This window comes from Aquarana catesbeiana, linkage group LG07 (genome assembly GCF_042186555.1).
Source record: "Aquarana catesbeiana isolate 2022-GZ linkage group LG07, ASM4218655v1, whole genome shotgun sequence".
Taxonomy (NCBI): domain Eukaryota; kingdom Metazoa; phylum Chordata; class Amphibia; order Anura; family Ranidae; genus Aquarana; species Aquarana catesbeiana.
The window spans coordinates 316,206,154-316,225,425 of record NC_133330.1 but is presented as its reverse complement, the minus strand read 5'-3'; the positions used below and the strand labels follow the sequence as shown (position 1 = coordinate 316,225,425).

Genomic DNA, 19,272 nt, shown 5'->3' with positions numbered 1-19,272 from the left:
GCACATTTTTCCCATGTTAAGAACGGTCCCTGCACAAAATGAGTAGTTCCCCAAAGCACCTTGTCCCCATGTTGATAGGGACAAGGGCCTCATCGCCACAACCCTTGCCCGGTGGTTGTGGGCCTCTTCGAGGGGGCTTATTGGAATCTGGAAGCCCCCTTTAACAAGGCCCCCCCCCCCCCCCGTGTGAAATGGTAACTGGGTACAAATGTACCCCTACCATTTCACAAATAGTGTCAAAATGGTACAAAAGCCAAGACACAGCTTGGGACAAGTCCTTTATTAAATAATAAAAAATTAAAATGTCCCACGAAGTTCATTCATCTTCTCTCGCTCCCCCGATGGACCGAAAAAGGAAAAAAAAAAGCCGTGACTGACCCGCCTCCATGGGAGGCACCCAGCGTATGACGTGTCCTCACAGGTGACAGTTCACAAGATGTATCTTGTGTCTTTGTACCATTTTGTCACTTTTTTTGTGAAATAGTAGGGGTACATTTAAAACAGGGGGGGCCGGGATCTGGGGGTCCCCTTGTTAAAGGGGGCTTCCAGATTCCGATGAGCCCCCCCCCCCCCACCCGCAGACCCCCACAACCACCGGGCAAGGGTTGTGGGGATGAGACACTTGGGGACAAGGTGCTTTGGTGGGCTACTCCAAAGCACCCCCCGCATGTTGAGGGCATGGGGCCTGGTATGGTTCAGAAGGGGGGGTGCTCTCTTCTCCCTCCCCCCCCCTCTTTTCATATGGCCTGCCAGGTTGCGTGCTCAGATAAGGTCTGGTATGGATTTTTGGATTTTTTTTTTGGCGTGGGGTACCCCTTAAAATCCATACCAGGCCTGAAGGATCTGGTATGGATTTTGAGGGGGACCCCCACGCAATTTTTTTGTTTGGGGTTCCCTTTTAATATTCATACCAGACCTAAAGGGCCTGGTAATGTACTGGGGGAATTCCATGCCGTGTTTTTTTTTTTTTTTTCAATTACTTTTATCTGTATTGCCTGGACCGACAATTCATTAGAGCCGCGAGTGCTTTTAAATTACTTTTTTTTTTTTTTTTTTTTCCTTCAGAAATATTTTGTGCAGGGACTGTTCTAAACATGGGAAAAATGCGCCACTTTACAGGCATACTATAGACGCCCCCCAGGTACGAAATTTAAAGGAATATTTCATTTTTATTGTTTCACTTTAAGCATTATTAAAATCGCTGCTCCTGAAAAAACATCCTTTTTTTAAAACTTTTTTTGCATTGATACATGTCTCCTGGGGCAGGACCCGGGTCCCCAAACACTTTTTATGACAATAATTTGCATATAAGCCTTTAAAATTTAACACTTTTGATTTTTCGTGTTAATGTTCCATAGACCTTAACTGTGTTGCGGCTTTCGAATTTGCCCTGAACACCGCATATTGTTCGGGTGTTCTGCAGAACACCCGAACAACCAAAGTTCGGCCCGAACTTATGCTCGGGCCAAACCGTTCGCCCATCCCCCTTTAGCCTGCCTGTAAAGTGGCGCATCTGTGCGATGCGTAGAACAGTACCGCAGCAATAATTACTGACATTTCTAAGGAAAAAATATAATTTAAACTTGCTCGCAGCTGTAATGTATTGCTGGCTCCTTCGCGTCTGGTATGGATATTAAGGGGAACTCTTCAATCCTGGCCATTGGTTTTTGGGGTCTGCGGGGGGCTTATCGGAATCTGGAAGCCCCCTTTAACAAGGGGCCCCCAGATCCCAACCCCCCCCCCCCTCCTCCTCTCCTATGTGAATAGGCATTGGGTACATTGTACCCCTACCCATTCACCAAAAAGGGTCAAAAAGTAAAAACCACAACAGACAGGTTTTTGACAATTCCTTTATTAAAGAAAAGTGTCCCATGATGTCATCCATCTTCAATCACGCTGTCTGACGGACCCGAAATAATATAGAAAAAAGTAAAAAAAAAGCTCCGCCTCGAACATCGGGACCATCCTTTTATATACAAGTAGTAATTTTGTAATGAGCATAAAACCCGGTCACTCGGGTTTCTCTAACCTTTTTTTTCTTCTACAGAGTTTCTCACATGATTGTTTTTTTTGTACCTCTGAGCTCCAGAGTTTGTATAACCACCTCCTCTGTCTTTACCAGGTAAACGACTTGTGTTGGCACGTGCGCTGTCTGTCCTGTAGTGTATGCCGGACTTCACTGGGAAGACACACAAGCTGTTATATCAAAGACAAAGATATTTTTTGCAAGCTCGATTATTTCAGGTACAAATGATCTGCCAGTTTCGGCTCTGACTGCTATTTGTATGGAATGTATCATTGTTCTTGTTAGAAACTCATGTGTGTATGGATAGATTTATAAAGTCAACCCAGTCTATGTACAATTGCATTGTAAGCAAGCATCAATTTTAGGCTGAGGGGTGTGTGTGTGTGTGTGTCTCAGCTGAAAAATGGAGCTTGCTTGAAGGTAATGGGCTTAGACACTGGCGACTTTTTTTCCTTCAGACAGTAAAAGACAAGTTGGTGGTTAATGATTGTGTACTGTCGACACTATCTGCCGATTGTTCCTTTTTGTTTTGACCCACGTTTGCCATCCACTGCTCCCATGGTGTGTGGCTGCCATATTGGTGGAGGTATGGGCTGTCGGCCAGCTCTTCCTGTTCAGGTCATGCTCCCTGCCTCCAGAGGTCAACTAACCCGATAGGCTTCTTAAATGTTGCCTATCCACAGTCATGTCTGGAAGGGATCTGCTGTCTAAATTTTATATTTGAATTTATTTTTATTTTTTGTAATGCCATTTCCTGTTTTAGCTCAAACTGTGCTTTTGACTCACACCCAGACTTTAGATTTAAGAGGCATCTATGGGAAAGTATGGCATTTTGATGCAGTCCTAATCAATAGCCGTTTTTTGTTTTTGGTTTGTTTTTTTTTTGGTTTTTTTTTGTCTACCCTGTAACCTAGTTTAACCTGCCCCTAGATCTTTTTCCATTTCCATACGTGACCATTACAATGCTTTGGAGAAATCCTAGTAACAAAAGAAGTCCTAGTATCAACCCTGCCAAAGGTGCTTGCAACAGCTCACTTTTATCCATTTGGCTTAAACCCTGTTACCAAAAAAATAAGGAAAACTTTTTTTCTGTAACTACTTAGGCCTGGTTTGCACTTGTGCATTTTTAGTTTTGCAGAAACACACTACAGTCCATTTTAACTTGGTTTTCTATGGTTCATGTTCACATCTGTGCATTTTATGGAAAGGGCCATGGACTTTTCTGTTTTTTTGGTTCCCTAGACTTCAATGGATCAAAAATGTGTGTTGCCGCCTGCCTAGGTGTGAACCAGGCCTTAGAGAAGCTTCAGTCAAGTTTAAGAAAAAAGCCAGCAGCTACACAATTGTATTAGCTGACTTTTGTTAGAGATTTGCCTGTCCCAGGATTCAGCGCTGTCTTCACCTGGGCTGGTTCTTTGCCAGTCTTCAAGTACCCAGTGCTGCCATGTTGACTTCTGCGCCTTCGGAGCTGGCTTCCTGCTGTGCATGCATGAGCTCATGGTCTCACGGCCTCCTGTGATGTGTCCCAGGAGGTTGTTGGTGTGGCCGCCTGCTCTGATTGCTAGAAGATAAGTACCCAGTCCCCAAAAAAGGCTTGTGTGGTTTTTTTTTTTTTTTTTTTTCTGGGTGAGGTTCCACTTTTAGCTTTAGACTGTCTAAGATGACCTTGTCCATCCTTTATTTTTTTACCTACCCTACTTTTTCTTTCCCTCATGTAGGCGATATGGAACGCGGTGTTCGCGTTGTGGCAGGCACATCCACTCCACAGACTGGGTGAGGCGGGCGAAGGGTAACGTCTACCACTTGGCATGCTTTGCCTGCTATTCCTGTAAAAGGCAGCTGTCCACAGGGGAGGAGTTTGCTCTGGTGGAGGAGAAGGTTTTGTGTCGGGTGCACTATGACTGCATGTTGGACAACCTGAAACGAGCCGTGGAGAATGGTATGTGCCCAGTCTGCACGACTGAAAGTTTATAATTCAGTAAGATATATTATTGGTTAACTCTGTTTAAAGCAATAAACCAGGTTGGGTGTTGTATGCAAAACAATTTAATTCTGTACAGCCAGTTTTTTGTTTTTTTTTTTTTTTTAAACCTCAACAGAGTCTGGCTTTTTTTGTTGCTAGAAAAGCACTTTTGTTTAGTGGTAGATGTGATATTTTAAGTGCCAGGGGAAGAGGACATGTTTATCAAGGCAATATCCATGCTCCCTTTTGAGTATAGAAACCCGTATAGGGTGTACATCTTCCCTTTTTAGAGCAGTGTGTATAGAAGAAAATGTAACGTAGCATGTCTATCCTGGTGGTGATGCAGAATGCCACAAGTAATGTGGCAGGCTAACCTTTCCAACACAGAGTTGGGCCCTTGGTGTATGGTTTGGGCATCAGATACACGTAGCCTTTTTACCATTTATTGCTAAACTCTATTCCAAGAGAGGGGTGCAGAATAGCCAAAAAGAGTAGCAAGTCTTTTTATTTGTAGTGGATCTCTGTAATCATGTTGGTCCTTGACCCTTTGGCAAAGACCTTGTTTGATCCTTCTTACAATGTCAAGCAAAAAATTCTACCCAGCTACTCTGCAACACCATTCAACAAGAAGTTCTTTCCAAAAAAACATCCTTAAGCCCAGATCTTTCCAGATCTATGCTCCAGCAGGGCCTGGGGCATCCAGCACATGCCTCCAGCTGAGGCAAGGCTCAAGGGAGAAAACTCAGAGCAGAGATCTCCTCTCTAGACATAAGCCAAAGAGAACCCTCGGAAGAGGTGCTCCAAGCATCTCCCCAAATCGTACCACTGAACAAAATCCTTTTAATGATTGGTTAAAACGGATAGATAAATATTCATAACTTACTCAGTGATTGTTCTTCCACACTGATTACCTGAACTTTCAACAGTACCAGGCAGAAGCAATCCATACACTGAACTTGGGAGAGCTTGCAGAGTCCAGAAGAACCTAAACAGAGCTCAGATTGGTTACAGCCTAGCTGCAAAACACAATCTTCTTTTTTTTTTTTTTTTTTTTTTTTTTTTATTAAGGGACTCTCCAGCCTGGAGTCTATACACTAATAAAACAATCCAATGTGCACACATACATGAATGATATACATGAACAGTCCATAATCATGCAATACAAGCTCCATACATTCTAACCACCTGCAACCAATTTCAGCTTTTGATTTCAGAGGCACCACTTTTTTATTTTTATACTAAATGATTAAAATAGCGACTTTGGTGTACATCCATTTAGTTTCCAACAACTTCAGTCTTAATGCACAAGTTTTTATTTCTGGATGCATGTTATTTATGCAGTGTAGTTTGACATTTTATGGGATTATGTAGTTTTCCAGTAAGTTTGCAGTAAACCTTGGTGATCCAAGCCTGCTCATTACATTGTCAGTGAAAGGGTGAAGGCCTACTCCAGTGTCTTTGCTCCACTATTTCATTTACCTATTAGCCTGAAAGAGCCATATAATTCTGGGAATGAGTGGAGCTGGCCATACACTGGTAGAATGTTGAAAGCAAACTTAGTTCGTTGAACAACATTTTGTCAAGTCGTTGAATGAGAATTTTAATACAAAAGTTTGTACGAACCCCCTACTAGTGTATGGCCTACTAGGTATGTAAAAATTTACATGGGAATCATTTCACCTCAACACGTGTTTATGTTCTGGGAATACCAGAAAGATGGTGGACCTTTTTTAAATGATCTCTAAACCCCAGAACAAAATTGTAATATGTGTTCAAGCTTACCAATCCTTTAAACATGGTAGCGGAATTCGTTTTTTTTTTTTTTTTTTTTCCAGCTCAAGTACATTTTCTGCTTATCCTGCCAGGAATCCTGTGCTCTTTTAATTTCCTGTGCAGAGAAGTCTAGGTCTTTAAGGATAAGTGTTAATGGCAGGATCCCCAGGTGAATGTTAGGGAAAGGGGAGTGCTGGGGGGGGGGGGGATCCTATTGCAGCCACCACATCTAAGGGTTGGTAAGCTGCACTGTATCAGTTCTTTGTTTTGTTTTGGGTTTAGATGCTTTAATGGCAAAAAGTCACAAATGTTTCTTTTGGAAACCGTTGATAAACTTCCTTAAGGGTTCACCTACTACACTGTCTATATTGTAAATGCCTTCTCTCCATGTGATACGGGAGACCACCATTGCTGTAGCCCACTTCAGCCTCTCGGCATGTATATGCCCACTTACAGGTTTGACAGGCAAAGGTGTTCAAGCAAGAATGCCAAAAACTTTCATGGATGGTATTTGATGTTTATGGTAGAATGAGATCACCATCCCCCTTCTAAATGTATCTTTTATAACTCATAAAAGGCGGTGTGTGTCTTGTAGTCTACAGGTGCTCTTTCAATTTACACCTGACTACAGTTTATAAGGGTTGAACCTTTGGGAAGTGTTTTTTTTTTTCCCAATATCTGTGGTTACTAAATTTTCCTGGCCATACACTAGAAGAAATTTGTTCAAAAACTGTAATTTCAGGAACATTTGACTTTCTAATAAGTGGGGTCAAATCAAAGTTCATATTTTTGACAAGAAAATTTTAGGAGTAGGATTTATTTATTTATTCCCAGAAAACACATTTCTAACCGCGAATGTGTTTTTCATTCTGGAAATTACATTAATTCCAAAATTGAGTGTTTAAAAGTAGCAGTTAACTTTCAAATGATTTTGTCAAATCCTCAAATGTACTGATGTGAATTTTTGTATGGAAAATCTAGTGTGCTTAAAGCGGCCCTTCAGGGTTTTTGTTTGTTTGTTTTTTTTTTTGTTTTTTTTTTGTTTTGTTTTTTTTTGCTTTTTTTTTTTTTTTGCTTTGTTTTGTTTTTTGCTTTGTTTTTGTTTTTTGTTTTTTTTTTTTTACAGTAAATGCCTTATACAGCACACTTCCTGTTTTTTTTTTCTTGTCTGGTAAAAAGCATAGGCTTATGACATCATGCACAGCCAATGTCATTTAGGTGGGGTTCACATGTACTTAAAACAGAGGCCATTGAACGGGAGGCAAAGTTTGCGGAGCCTCCTCTTATTGGCGGTGACTTTACCACAAATACTTTTGTTGCTCCCAAACCAGTTCATTAACTAGGAAATGGCTTTTTACCAAATTCCTTTTTATGTGAACATTTTCATGCTTTTATGTTCTTTTGGGAAGCCTTGCTGGCCGGTGGCATTTCAGTGGGATTTGCAGGCCCTTGCACCAATCTTTTGTAGGATGTCCTAGAGAAAGTAGCAATGTATCTATATAGTATGAACCCAGTCTTAAAAATCCTTCGACAGCTCCTCTGAGTTCCTTTTCAAAACCCCTTGGGCTACAATGCACGTCAACAGCATTAATTGTAGGTAGAGGTCAGGGTAACCTTTCTGCCATGATTAAGGCCCAACGGGCGAAACACGGCTGTTTTTACAGCTGTATTCATGTGAATTAAAAAAAGACTGCATTTTGTTGACCTACCCAGGTGCTGACTTTCTCCAAGGTAACTTTTTTTTTTTTTTTTTTTTCCACATGTGTGGCATGGCTGGTTATCTCCCCTCGGTGGGTAGCCCACCACCTTTTTTTAATGCCTTTCAAGATGTTAATTCCCATACTACTTCAGCAAATGTCTTATGTGACACATTTGCTCCATAGAGACCGGTCAATGTAGCATGTGTTTGGCATTTGTTAGGTAAAATGTAAGTTAAGTAAAAATCGCATGACATTTAAGAGCCTTTTTAATAAAGACATTTTTGAAGATTAACAAAGTGTTCAAACGTGGTTACATGTAGCTGTATTTTTAAAATTGTTTTGTTCTATAGGCTAAACTGGGGAGCCTTATCTATGTGATCCTCTGGTGCCCAGGACCTCTGATTTTATTATGCAATGCAGAAAAATGTTAGATTATTTTCCCTCCTTGCAGGGAACCGTGTCAGTGTGGAAGGGGCCTTGTTGACAGAGCAAGATATTAATCAGCCAAAACCAGCTAAAAGGGCTCGTACCAGCTTCACAGCGGATCAGCTCCAAGTAAGTTCTTGTTTTTGAGGCAGGCGGAACGTGTCCGTGGCTCAATGAATAGGCCTTCAGTTCCAGCTTGTCACATAATGTAAAAATATGTAAATCCTGTAATTGTGCCGCACAATGTTCCAAGTGATTAAGTCAGTAACATTGGTGGAACTTAACTTGACCAACTACTGAGATACTTTTGATATTGCGGTTTTACAAATGCAGTTTTAAATATGTAAATCCAAGTTTACGGTAAATGTATGGCTTCAGAATTTTTTCATGATCAGTAAGACAGGAAATATCGTGTTTTTTATCAAAATGGCGGTAAACGCAAAACAAAAAACTTACTATATGTGAAACCTACTTGTAGCAATTCCCACTATGTATATAACCGTAAGGTGCAGAAAATATTGGACCTCGCTGGGCTTGCTTTTTTAAGTTTATTGGAATGGCTTAGCTGAAATTTTAGGCTAAAGGAGGCTTAAGGGACGTGATTATGCAACTAAAATGTAAAGTCTATTTCTAGATCTGTACGGATCCTTTAAATACAAATCTTCTTCTTTCTTCTTCTGTCTTCTTCTTTCTTCTTCTGTCTTCTTCTTTCTTCTTCTTTCTTCTTCTGTCTTCTTCTTTCTTCTTCTGTCTTCTTCTTTCTTCTTCTTTCTTCTTCTGTCTTCTTCTTTCTTCTTCTGTCTTTTTCTTTCTTCTTCTGTCTTTTTCTTTCTTTCTTCTTTCTTCTTTCTTCTTTCTTCTTTCTTCTTTCTTCTTTCTTCTTTCTTCTTTCTTCTTTCTTCTTTCTTCTTCTGTCTTTTTCTGTCTTCTGTCTTCTGTCTTTTTCTTTCTTCTTTCTTCTTTCTTCTTTCTTCTTTCGTAAAACATCCTGAATATCCAGATTATCACAACGTCTTCTAGCTCAAGTGTCAATAAGAACCAACAAATGACCCGCAGTACGCCTGTGTAGCGCATAAGCGTATTCCCAGAGATTTTTTATTTCACACCCCCCCCACATTTGTTTCCAAGGCTGGACAAAGAACATTTAGAGGGTTTTTTTTCTGGTGCAAAAAATGCATGCTAATAATTTTTTTGCGTGTTTACAGGTGCACCCATTAAAGCCTATGGGGGGTCAAAAATGACTGCATATGCTCTCCAAAAGAAGCTCATGTACTTTTTTGGTTGTAGGGTGACTGAGCATGCAAGAGTAAACGGGGAGGGACAATTACAATGAGATTTTGTATTTTGAGCATAAATAGGGCAAAGGAGACATGCTGTGAAAGGGTGCTAACCGAAAGGCATCTGCAATCTCAGTGCATGTATGCCCTAAATGGGTGAGGACCAAGGAAGTGCACCTGTGCCCAATACTAGTTATTGGATGTTACTGTTGCAGATCAAGGTCTTTTCCAGTGATCGGGTCTAGCTCTTGCTGTCAGTGCCTTGCGCTGTGCCGTCCTACTTGGGCTGCTAATGGTAAATTTTCATTTTTGGCTTTTGCAGTAATTGCAGTAGCAGTGATTGGCTGGTTTGGTCTGCTCAGCTTCACAGGCTGGGAGTTTCCTTACTTTCCCCTGCCTCCTAGAAGAAGTTTCTAGCATTTAGGGTGGGTAAATTCAAATATTCAATAGGGCCTGGCCAATTCCTATGGAGGTGTGCCCAGATACAGTTAAATTGTTGTAAATGGGGGGCACAAACATGCAGGGAGAGTCTGAGGACACAATGTATGGGGAGATTCTGCTGGGGATACAAATGGGCAGGGAGGCTCTGATGGGGACACAAATGTAAGGCCTCATGAACATTAAGTGTTTAGCCATGGTCCCTGAGGCTCTGGCATTTAGGTGCGGGCAGAGGATACAGGTGAATCATCGAGCCCCGCTGATGGCAGCCTTTCAAATTCATTTATATTCCATGGCTAAGGATTGGTTTCTAAATTTAAAAAAAAAAAAAAAAAAAAAAAATTTGGCCTACAAATATCTGTAAAATTATGATGTGGTCCCTGACCAAACAGGTTTTGGAGACCCCTGGTTTGAACCAATGTGCCGAATAAAAGCAAATCTAAAACTCTTTGGCTACTTTCACACTGGGGCCGCGCCTCAATAGTGGTAAAGCGCTGCTCGGTTTAGCTGCGCTTCTCGGGAGTTTTTAACCCCTCACTGGCGACCGAAGAAAGAGTTAAAACTGCCCACGTTGCGGCGTTTCCAAAGCGCTTTTCAGGTGCTTCAGAAGCGCTGCCCATGCCTTCCAGTGGGTAGGAGCGGTTTGGGAACGCTGTATACAGTGCTCCCAAACCGCCCCAAAGATCTTGCTTGCAGGGTGGTATGGGAGGCGCTTTACAGGTGCTATTTTTAGTGCTAAAACGCCTTTAGTGTGAAAGTAGCCTTTAATAGAAAATGGGTAGTCTTTCCCAGTTTGTCTAGTAAGGGGCAGTGTTTGTGGAAGTCAATCGGCTCTGTAATTGAAGCAAATTTCTCTTGGCTTGCTGCAGTTGGTATAGGATTTACTTTTTTGCCATGTGTTTGGGTAACTGTTGTATAAAATTCCACTAAAGGTATGAGTTTGCTGTGGTTACTGACTTGTGTATATATTGTGCATTTTTAGGTTATGCAAGCACAGTTTGCCCAGGACAACAATCCGGATGCACAGACGCTACAGAAATTGTCAGAAAGGACGGGTTTAAGCAGGCGCGTAATACAGGTGAGGTTTTGTGTTGGCTTTTAAACTAACTGCTGGTGGAATGGAGGTTCACATTTTAAGGTAATGCACAGGACTGATTGCATATCTCTGCAGTGGAATTCCAGCCAAAGCTGATTTTTGTTTATAGAGTGGAAGTGTTAGAACCTGTCACATTATTGCTTGCGCTGTGAGATTTTCCTTCACTTCCTGTCTCTAGACGCACAATGGGAAGCAAGTGGCAATCTCCCTATTATAAGGGAATTCCTTACTGGAAGATATCCCCTCTTCCTCCTGTGCTGGTAATGACCATAACATTTTTCAATGCCTGGGATAATCACATTTTGTACCATGTTGTCTCTTCCAGGTCTGGTTTCAGAACTGTAGAGCGCGCCACAAGAAACATGTTAGTCCTACTCATTCCTCAACCGCGCCGATTACAGCCATTCAATCCTCAAGGCTTTCCCCACCTATGATGGAGGAAATGGCCTACTCTGCATACGTACCTCAAGATGGGCCCATGCTGACCGCTCTGCACAGTTACATGGATGGTAAGCTGGTGCCAGGGACTAATTGTCCAAGTGTATGGGAATGTGTACTTGGCGATACATTGGCCAACAACTGTGTTCAGTAGTGATTTTGTCAGGTTGATGCAAAACACGAAGACCCCTTTCACACTGAAGCCATTTTCAGGCATTTTAGCGCTAGAAACAGTGCCTGAAAAATGCCTCCCATGCCGCCCGAATGTGAAAGCCTGAGTGCTTTCACACTGGGGCGCTGCGTTTGCGGGACGTTAGAAAAAGTCCTGTAAGCAGCATCTTTGGAGCGGTTTGGGAGTGAGGTAAACAGTGCTCTCAAAATGCCCTGCCCATTGCAATGAATGGGCAGCACTTCCGAAGCACCTGAAAAGTGATTCGAAAGTGTCGCAACGCAGACTTTTTTAACTACTTTTGCTAGCAATGTGAAAAGCGCTGCTTAAACAGCGGTAAAGCACAGCTAAAACGAGCGGGAGCCCTTCATTTTAGGAGAGCCAGAGCTTTCAGATGCAATGCCAGAAGAAAGGCTGCGTCCTGTAATTTCCAGCATCTGTAATCCACACCTAGGAATAATAATCGTTGGAGGGTAACTTATGTGTTTAAAGTGACAAGAAATGGCACCAGGGAATTGGTAAATAGTGTTGCGTGAACTGCCCCTTTTTAGAAGTGAATGAACTACTCAAATTATTTTTATAATGAAAAAAGGTGTGGCGCTAAGTAGAACTGCTGTGGGGGGCTGGGGGTAGTCTGCAGGTGCTTTCACTTTGCGCAGAATGGGCAAAGTGACAAGGTCTCAAATTCCACTTAAGATGCCCATAGTCATGATTTTGACTACTTAAGCCAGGCGTGTCCAAAGTCCAGCCCCGGTTCCGATTTTGAACGGCCCATCTGGTTATTAGGACATGTATATCTTTTGTGGCCCCCAACAATCTCCCATCGCCAGGGCCACAAAAGATATATATGCTGGCTGCCTTGGAGGGGATGGGGAGGAGGCGGGATGAGTGCCGTATATACAGGAGGATTTCCTGCTTACACGACAGCCACTGTAATAAAAAGTCCCGTCTCCTGCACTGCCATTGGATGACTGTTCTGTCCATCATAGGAGGCGGGGCTTTCTATTAAAGAGGCCGCCGAGATAACAGGAGTGTTTTTTTTGTTTTTGTTTTTTCCTGTATGTAATCTTTTGGCGCTCGTCCTGTCCCCTCCCAGGCTACAGATGGATGGGTATTCATCGGGCTGCATTCCTGGCACTTGTGAGGCTGCAGATGAGCACTGACCCTTATTTTGCTTCGGTTCTTTTATTTAAATTAGTTTTTTTTTTCCTGAAACTTCCCTCAAAGTGAAGGTGCGTGTTATACACCGATATATCCAAATAACACGCCTGAGCTCATCTCTTTACTCACACATACAGTAGCCACAAAGGCAAGAGAATTCTTGTTGGGCAGTGTATTGGAGCTTGAAAGGAACACGCTTAGACCAAATTTTAATGGTTCAAAGAATGTCAGGCAAAATGGACGGCCCTCAGACATGTTCACTTCATCAAATCTGGCCCTCTTAGGAAAAAAGTTAGGACACCCCTGACTTGGCTGAATTGACTGCCAATAGAGGATTTAGAGACGTGTGGTTTGGGTGTCTCCTGGATGGACTTGACCATAACACCTATGAGCTTGTTAAGATCAAGGACATCACACCAAACTCATTACATAATGTCTTTTAAGGAGCTGGCTTTGAGTACAGGGGCACAGTCATGTTGGAACAAAGACTTTCCCAAACAGTACCCTTCACTGTAAACACCTGAACTAACTGTGGAGGGGTATTTGTTTGTTTTTTTTGGTTTTTTTTTTTTTTTGGTTTTTTAGCTAAATTGAGTGTCCTTTCACACGTGCATTCCATTTTTTTTTTTTTTTTTTTTTTTTTTTTTTTTTTTCTTTCCTGCTTTCTTTAAATTGAATGAAAAAAAACGATCTGGACTTCAATTTTTGCATCTGTATTCACGCTCGTGTACATCCCATTTTTCATTTTTTTTTTTTTCTGTCAGCAGAGAATTCCTGGCTGACAGGAGAATGTCGAGAGGGATCAGTGTGTAGACGGAGGATTTGTCACTTGCCGGCAGGGGGTGAGTGTGCACACAGTATTTGTCACTTCCCCACTGCAAATTACATTGTTCTCACCGCTGCTAAAGTAAATGTAGCAACGTCTCCGGCCTCCTTCAGTCTAATGAGGACCTCCAGGGCCAGAGATGGCTGACATCCTTCTGTATATGGTGGGTTGTGAGGCATATTGGGTGCCAGACACTACTTGAATGCAAAAGATTTCTCTTACAAACTTTTATGGGGGAAAGCAGGTTAGGACCAGGACACCCTTGAGTAGTTGTAAGTTCAATTAGCAGACTCCGAGACTTCAGTAGGAAGACAGCTATGCAGGGAAAGGCCTTCAGCGAGAAGCCACATCTGCATGTCCTGTGCTGAATGCTGTGTCCTATGGCAACAGTCTTTAACAGTTCCTAACACAAAGCGTAACAGGCCTTTCACCTTCACTACAACTTCTCATTGTAGTTCTTCAGCACACTGAGCTCCCGGTCTCTCTCACTAGACCCACTGATTCACTGTCACTGAATCCCTTGAGCTCCTCCAATCTTCATGGTGGTATCTTCCTCAAGCGTTGACCTTGCATTACCCTTCTCATATCTAGCACCACAAAGTACCCGGCCACCTAGTGATAGTAGAGTCAAGTGCAACCAGGCCAAACTTAGATCTATTGATTCCTCCCTATCTATCAGGATATCTACTCCTGGCAAGTAAATTTGCGAGGAGCATCCCTGCCTAAACTCCAGGGTGCTACATAAAGGGGCGGGGTCACCCTGTGACCTCCACCTGGTGACCCTGCCCCTTTACCTTAGCATCGGGAGAAGCAGAGCGGTCATTCTGCCCTGCTGCTAATGTAAACAAAGGGGTGACTGGTGATGTGACCGGGAGACCCTGCTCCCCTTGTCTACTTTAGCAGTGGGGCCAAATAATAACTTTGCTTCTCCCACACTGAGCTAGCAAATTACAACTCTGTGATGTCATTGGATGACCACGCCCCTATAGGCGGAGAGAACTGACCATGAAATTTGCAGCCAGCAAGTGACCGATCCTCTGTGTACAAGCTCCCCCTGCGGGCAAGTGACTGATCCTCTGTGTACACACTGCCCCCTCCGCTGTTTACATTCTGCTGTCAGCGAGGTATTCCTCACTGACAGCAAAGATGAGTAACCGGTTGTTAGGACAGCGGCGGGTGCCGGCTCCTAATAACCAATGCAAAAATAGATGGAAAATGGACAGATGCAACACCTGTGTGAAAGGGGCCTTAGGTGTGATGCTCAAGTTTTCACAAACTTTTGGCTGTTTATCTAACTTCTCTCAATGCTAGTTATTCTCTGGGTCCTTGAACATCTTGGTTTCACCAGAACTGTAATTAAAAATTGGATTTCACCTGCAGTGCTGCTTGCTGGTGAAAATGTATCGCCATGGTACTGTATTTGATCCCCTGCTGATTTTGTATGTTTGCCAACTGACAAAGATCATGATCAGTCTATAAATTTAATGGTAAGTTTATTTTAACAGTGAGACAGAATAACAATGAAAATATCCAGAAATGCATTTCAAAAATGTTATAAGTTTGCAATTTAATGAGTGAAATATTTGATCACCTATCAATCGGCAAGATTTCTGGCTCCCAGGTGTCTTCTAAACAGGTAACGAGCTGAGATTAGGAGCACTCTCAAAGGGAGTGCTCCTAATTTCAGTTTTTTACCTTTTATAAAAGACACCTGTCCACAGAAGCAATCAGTCAGATTCCAATATCTCCACCATAGCCAAGACTAAAGAGCTGTCCAAAGATGTCAGGGACAAGATTGTGTAGACCTACACAAGGCTGGAATGGGCTACAAGACCATCGCTAAGAAGCTTGGTGAGAGGGTGACAACAGTTGGTGCGACTATTTGCAAATGGAAGAAACCCACAATAACTGTCTCCCTTGGTGTGGGACTCCATGCAAGATCTCACCTTGTGGAGTTTCAATGATCATGAGAACGGTGAGGAATCAGCCCAGAACTACACGGGAGAATCTTGTCAATGATCTCAAGGCAGCTGGGACTATAGTCGCCAAGAAAATAATTGGTAACGCACTACAGTGTGAATGCCTGCAATCTTGCAGCGCCCGCAAGGTCCACCTGCTCAAGAAAGCACATGTATAGGCCCGTCTGAAGCTTGCTAATGAACATCTGAATGATTCAGAGGACTTGATGAAAGTGTTGTGGTCAGATGATGCCAAAAAGCCTAATTTTTGTCTCAACTCAACTCGCTGTGTTTGGAGGAGGAATGCTGCCTATGACCCCAAGAGCACCTTCCCCCACCGTCAAACATGGAGGTGGAAACATTATGCTTTGGGGGTGTTTTTCTGCTAAGCGGACAGGACAACTTCACAGCATCAAAAGGATGATGGACGGGGGCATTGCACCGTCAAATTTTGAGTGAGAACCTCTTTTCCTCAGTCAGGGCATTGAAAATGGGTTGTGGATGGGTATTCCAGCATGACAATGACCCAAAACACACGACCAATACAACAAAGGAGTAGCTCAAGAAGCACATTAATGTCCTGGAGTGGCCTAACCAGTTTCCAGACCTTCATTCAATAGAAAATAAGTGGGGGGAGCTGAAGGGTTTGAGTTACCAAACGTCTGCCTCAAAACCTTAATGACTTGTAGAGGATCTGCAAAGAGGAGTGGGACAAAATCCCTCATGAAATGTAGTTGGCCACCAACTTTGCACAAAAGAAATGTCTGACCTCAGTACTTGGTGGCAAAATCCTTGTTGGCAATCAGTCATGTTTTTTGCCTAGGGGTCAAATACTCATTCCACTCATTAAAATGCAAATCCGTTTATAATTTTTTTTGAAATGCATTTTTCTGGATATTTTTGTTCTGTCTCTCACTGCTAAAATGAACCATTACAATTATAGACTGATCATTTCTTTGTCAGTGGTGTTTTTTTTTTTTTGTCTCCCCCCCCCCCCCCCCCCCCATGTCATTCACAACATTTTAAATATTTTCTGCTTCTGTACCATTAATTTCTTCTTCTTTTTTTTTTTTTTTTTTTTTTTTCCCTCTCCAGCTCATTCACCGACGGCTCTTGGGCTCCCATCAATGCTGCCTCACTCAATGGCGCAACTACCTATAAGTCACGCATAAACTTTTCCTCCAAGAATGTAAATGCTTTGGGTAAAACTGAATCATTTTATTGTGTATAAAATATAATTAAGATCATTAGTTATTTTTATATCAACTTTCCATACTGAAGTACACATGACGCTTGTACTATTCAGTAAAAAGGTCACTATACACACATGCACATCCGGTTTTGTTGACCACCTCGCTGCCCCTCATTATGTAAGTATTATTGGGTTCAGCCTACAGCGCCACTAAGTTCTCACGTGTCTATTTTTTCTTTGTACTGTCTGGAATTAGTCCAAACTTAGTTGTTTGTTAATTTATTTGTCATCAGAAGAGCACTTTGCCAAAAAGTAGAAAAATGGACTGACAAGTGTGCAAAAAATGTTTACAATTTTTTTTTTTGTGAAATTGTATTTTTCATTAGTTTGTACCTGTAAATTATTACAAAAGTGCATATGTATTTTGTTTTGCTTGGAACAGTTTTCCTTTTTTTGTTTTGTATCTGAACTGGCCACATTCTGTTGGAAATTTTGTTTTCCTTTTCAAGCAAACTTAATAAAGCTTTGATTACATCCTGTCAGTTTGGTTTTTGGGTATGGATGGTTTGTTGGGTCACAAAACTGTCTGAAATTTGTGTAGTATAAATGGTTGCTGGCTCATTAATCTGTGACATCACCCTTTATATTGAGCAGTACATCTGAGGTCATATTGCTGAAATTCTCTAAAAGGGAAAAGGTTTTTAACCCAAATTATTTCTTCATTGGGATAACAAATGGAACTATGGGCAAAACTTTATTTATTTTGTCATTTTGGATAGAGTGAGGGAAGGTTATAACACCTGTCAGATTTTTTTTTTTTTTTTGTTCAATCATGGCTGATCACGATGTAAACAGATTTACAAAAAATTTTATAAAAGACTTTTTTGTTTAGTTTTTTCCCGAAATTGTAGGGTTTTTTTTTTTTTTTTTTTTTTGTTTAGCAAAAAATAACCCCAGAGGTGATCAAATACCACCAAAAGAAAGCTCTATTTGTGGGAAAAATTCTGTTTGGGTACAGTGTAGCATGACCGCGCAATTGTCATTTAAACAGCGACAGCGCTGAAAGCTGAAAATTGGCTTGGGCAGGAAGGGGATGTAAGTGCCCTGTATTGAGGTGGTTAAAGGAGTTTCTTGGGAACCCCCAGCTCACCAGAACTAGTGTCCCCATTTGAAGATTTCCCATCTGTTACTTTTCTGGGGCCAACCCAAAATTTGTCATTGTCATTGAAAGTAAAAAGAAATCCCCAAACAAAACTAATAGAGGGGGGATCTCCTTAACGGGGCACGGACAGCAATACAAATTGACAGGTGTTCTAATCCCTCTCCACTCAACCCAAAACAAAAAAATTTGCCTGTCGGTTTTTGAGTATAATACTTACCACCGTTTTACTAATGAAAGATCTGTTTTGAGGATAATGCACTAAACCGGGGCGCCTTTTTTTTTTTTTTTTTTTATGGCTTCAGTGTCTTCAGTCTTCCCAGTCCTAAGAGGGCAGCAAGGCGAAGCATATCCATTATAGCCAGAATGGGAATATAGGCAACTGTTACCTCTGGGACCCACTCCCAAGCACAGGAGTTTGTGTTTGCCATTGGTACAAAATATTAGTCGTAGGGAGATGTTCCTTTTAGGCTTTGCACATGGATACAGAATGGTATGCCCTGACCTAAAACCACCTAGGGACCAACTAAATCTATTATATGGACCCTGTCTGTGGCACTCAGGACCTGTTTGGAATTGCTACGGTTGGAAAGCACTGGTGTCCTGAATGCTTAACTCTTACCCAGTCATTAGAATCGGCTGGTCCATATAACCTATGGCCACTTCAATAGATGTGAACTTTCTTCCCACCAGGTGACAGGTGAAGTACCACCCCCTAAGGTGATTGGCCAAGGGAAAAGTCTGTTCCATGTATGGAATATGGACCCTATAAATCAATTTCATGCAAATGGTAATTGTCTTGTTTCAGAAGAAGCTCCAGATTACTACACAGTTACTGTGCTCCCACAAACTGGATACAGGGATACTGCCCAAATGGTGTATTTCAGCTTTTATCCAATTTTTTATTTATAGCAAATGGACAATGCTCAATTTCTTGCGGTGTGGTTTGTGTGAAGACTGCAAGACCAGCAAAATCTTTAATTTTGATTTATAAGCGATGTCTTGATATACAAGTGTCATGTCACAACTGAGTATAAAAGGGAGGCACCTCTGAGTGTAGCAATATGTTTACAATTAATGAAGGTACAACATTTAGCAACTCACATGGTTGATTAAGAGGTACATCTAAGTATGCAGGCATCTGGGGTAAAGCTGTCCACATAGACCATCCTCCGCACTGCCATCGACGTTGTTCCTTCTACGCTGTGCTCCACGAGCGCTTCAAGCCCCACTTTCAAATGGCTCTACTGCAGGGTAGTCTTCCCGGTCACAATTGCAGACTGACAGCGGTGAGAGCCGGCAGTGCGGGGGATGGTCTGTGGACAGCTTTACCCCCGGATGCCTACATACTTAGATGTTCCTGTTTTAATCCTCAACCATGTGAGTTGCTAAATGTTGTACCTTCATTAAATGTAACCATATTGCTACACTTGGAGGCGTCTCTCTTATAGTCTGGATTTTGCTTCTAATCCCCTTGTGGAGGCTTCCATGTGTGGATGGACATTTAATAGGTTGTGTAACTATCACATTGCTATGATCTTTTTAGAAGGACTATATACTGAAGGACTTAGAAACTCAAATGATTCGTTCCACAATCATTTATTCATATTTCTTATGGGAAAATTCGCTTTGATGTACAAGTGCTTTGGATTACAAGCATGTTTCTGGAA

The 19,272-nt window shown here is 42.0% G+C and overlaps 1 protein-coding gene across 4 annotated transcripts in view; it reads left to right on the top strand.

Moving 5' to 3' along the window:
- LHX8 (LIM homeobox 8) overlaps positions 1 to 16,985 on the top strand; it is a 65,934-nt gene extending 48,949 nt beyond the window's left edge. For 2 of the 4 annotated variants that reach the window (XM_073593727.1, XM_073593724.1), the window contains 7 exons: positions 2,123 to 2,244; positions 3,745 to 3,965; positions 7,914 to 8,017; positions 10,586 to 10,681; positions 11,025 to 11,208; positions 13,232 to 13,309; positions 16,347 to 16,985. In XM_073593727.1, coding sequence (XP_073449828.1) covers positions 2,123 to 2,244; positions 3,745 to 3,965; positions 7,914 to 8,017; positions 10,586 to 10,681; positions 11,025 to 11,208; positions 13,232 to 13,309; positions 16,347 to 16,423 — 882 coding nt within the window. In that variant the 3' untranslated portion in view covers positions 16,424 to 16,985. The remainder of the gene's footprint in view (positions 1 to 2,122; positions 2,245 to 3,744; positions 3,966 to 7,913; positions 8,018 to 10,585; positions 10,682 to 11,024; positions 11,209 to 13,231; positions 13,310 to 16,346) is intronic. The other 2 variants (XM_073593725.1, XM_073593726.1) reach the window with 2 other exon arrangements.
- The last annotated feature ends 2,287 nt before the right edge of the window (positions 16,986 to 19,272 follow it).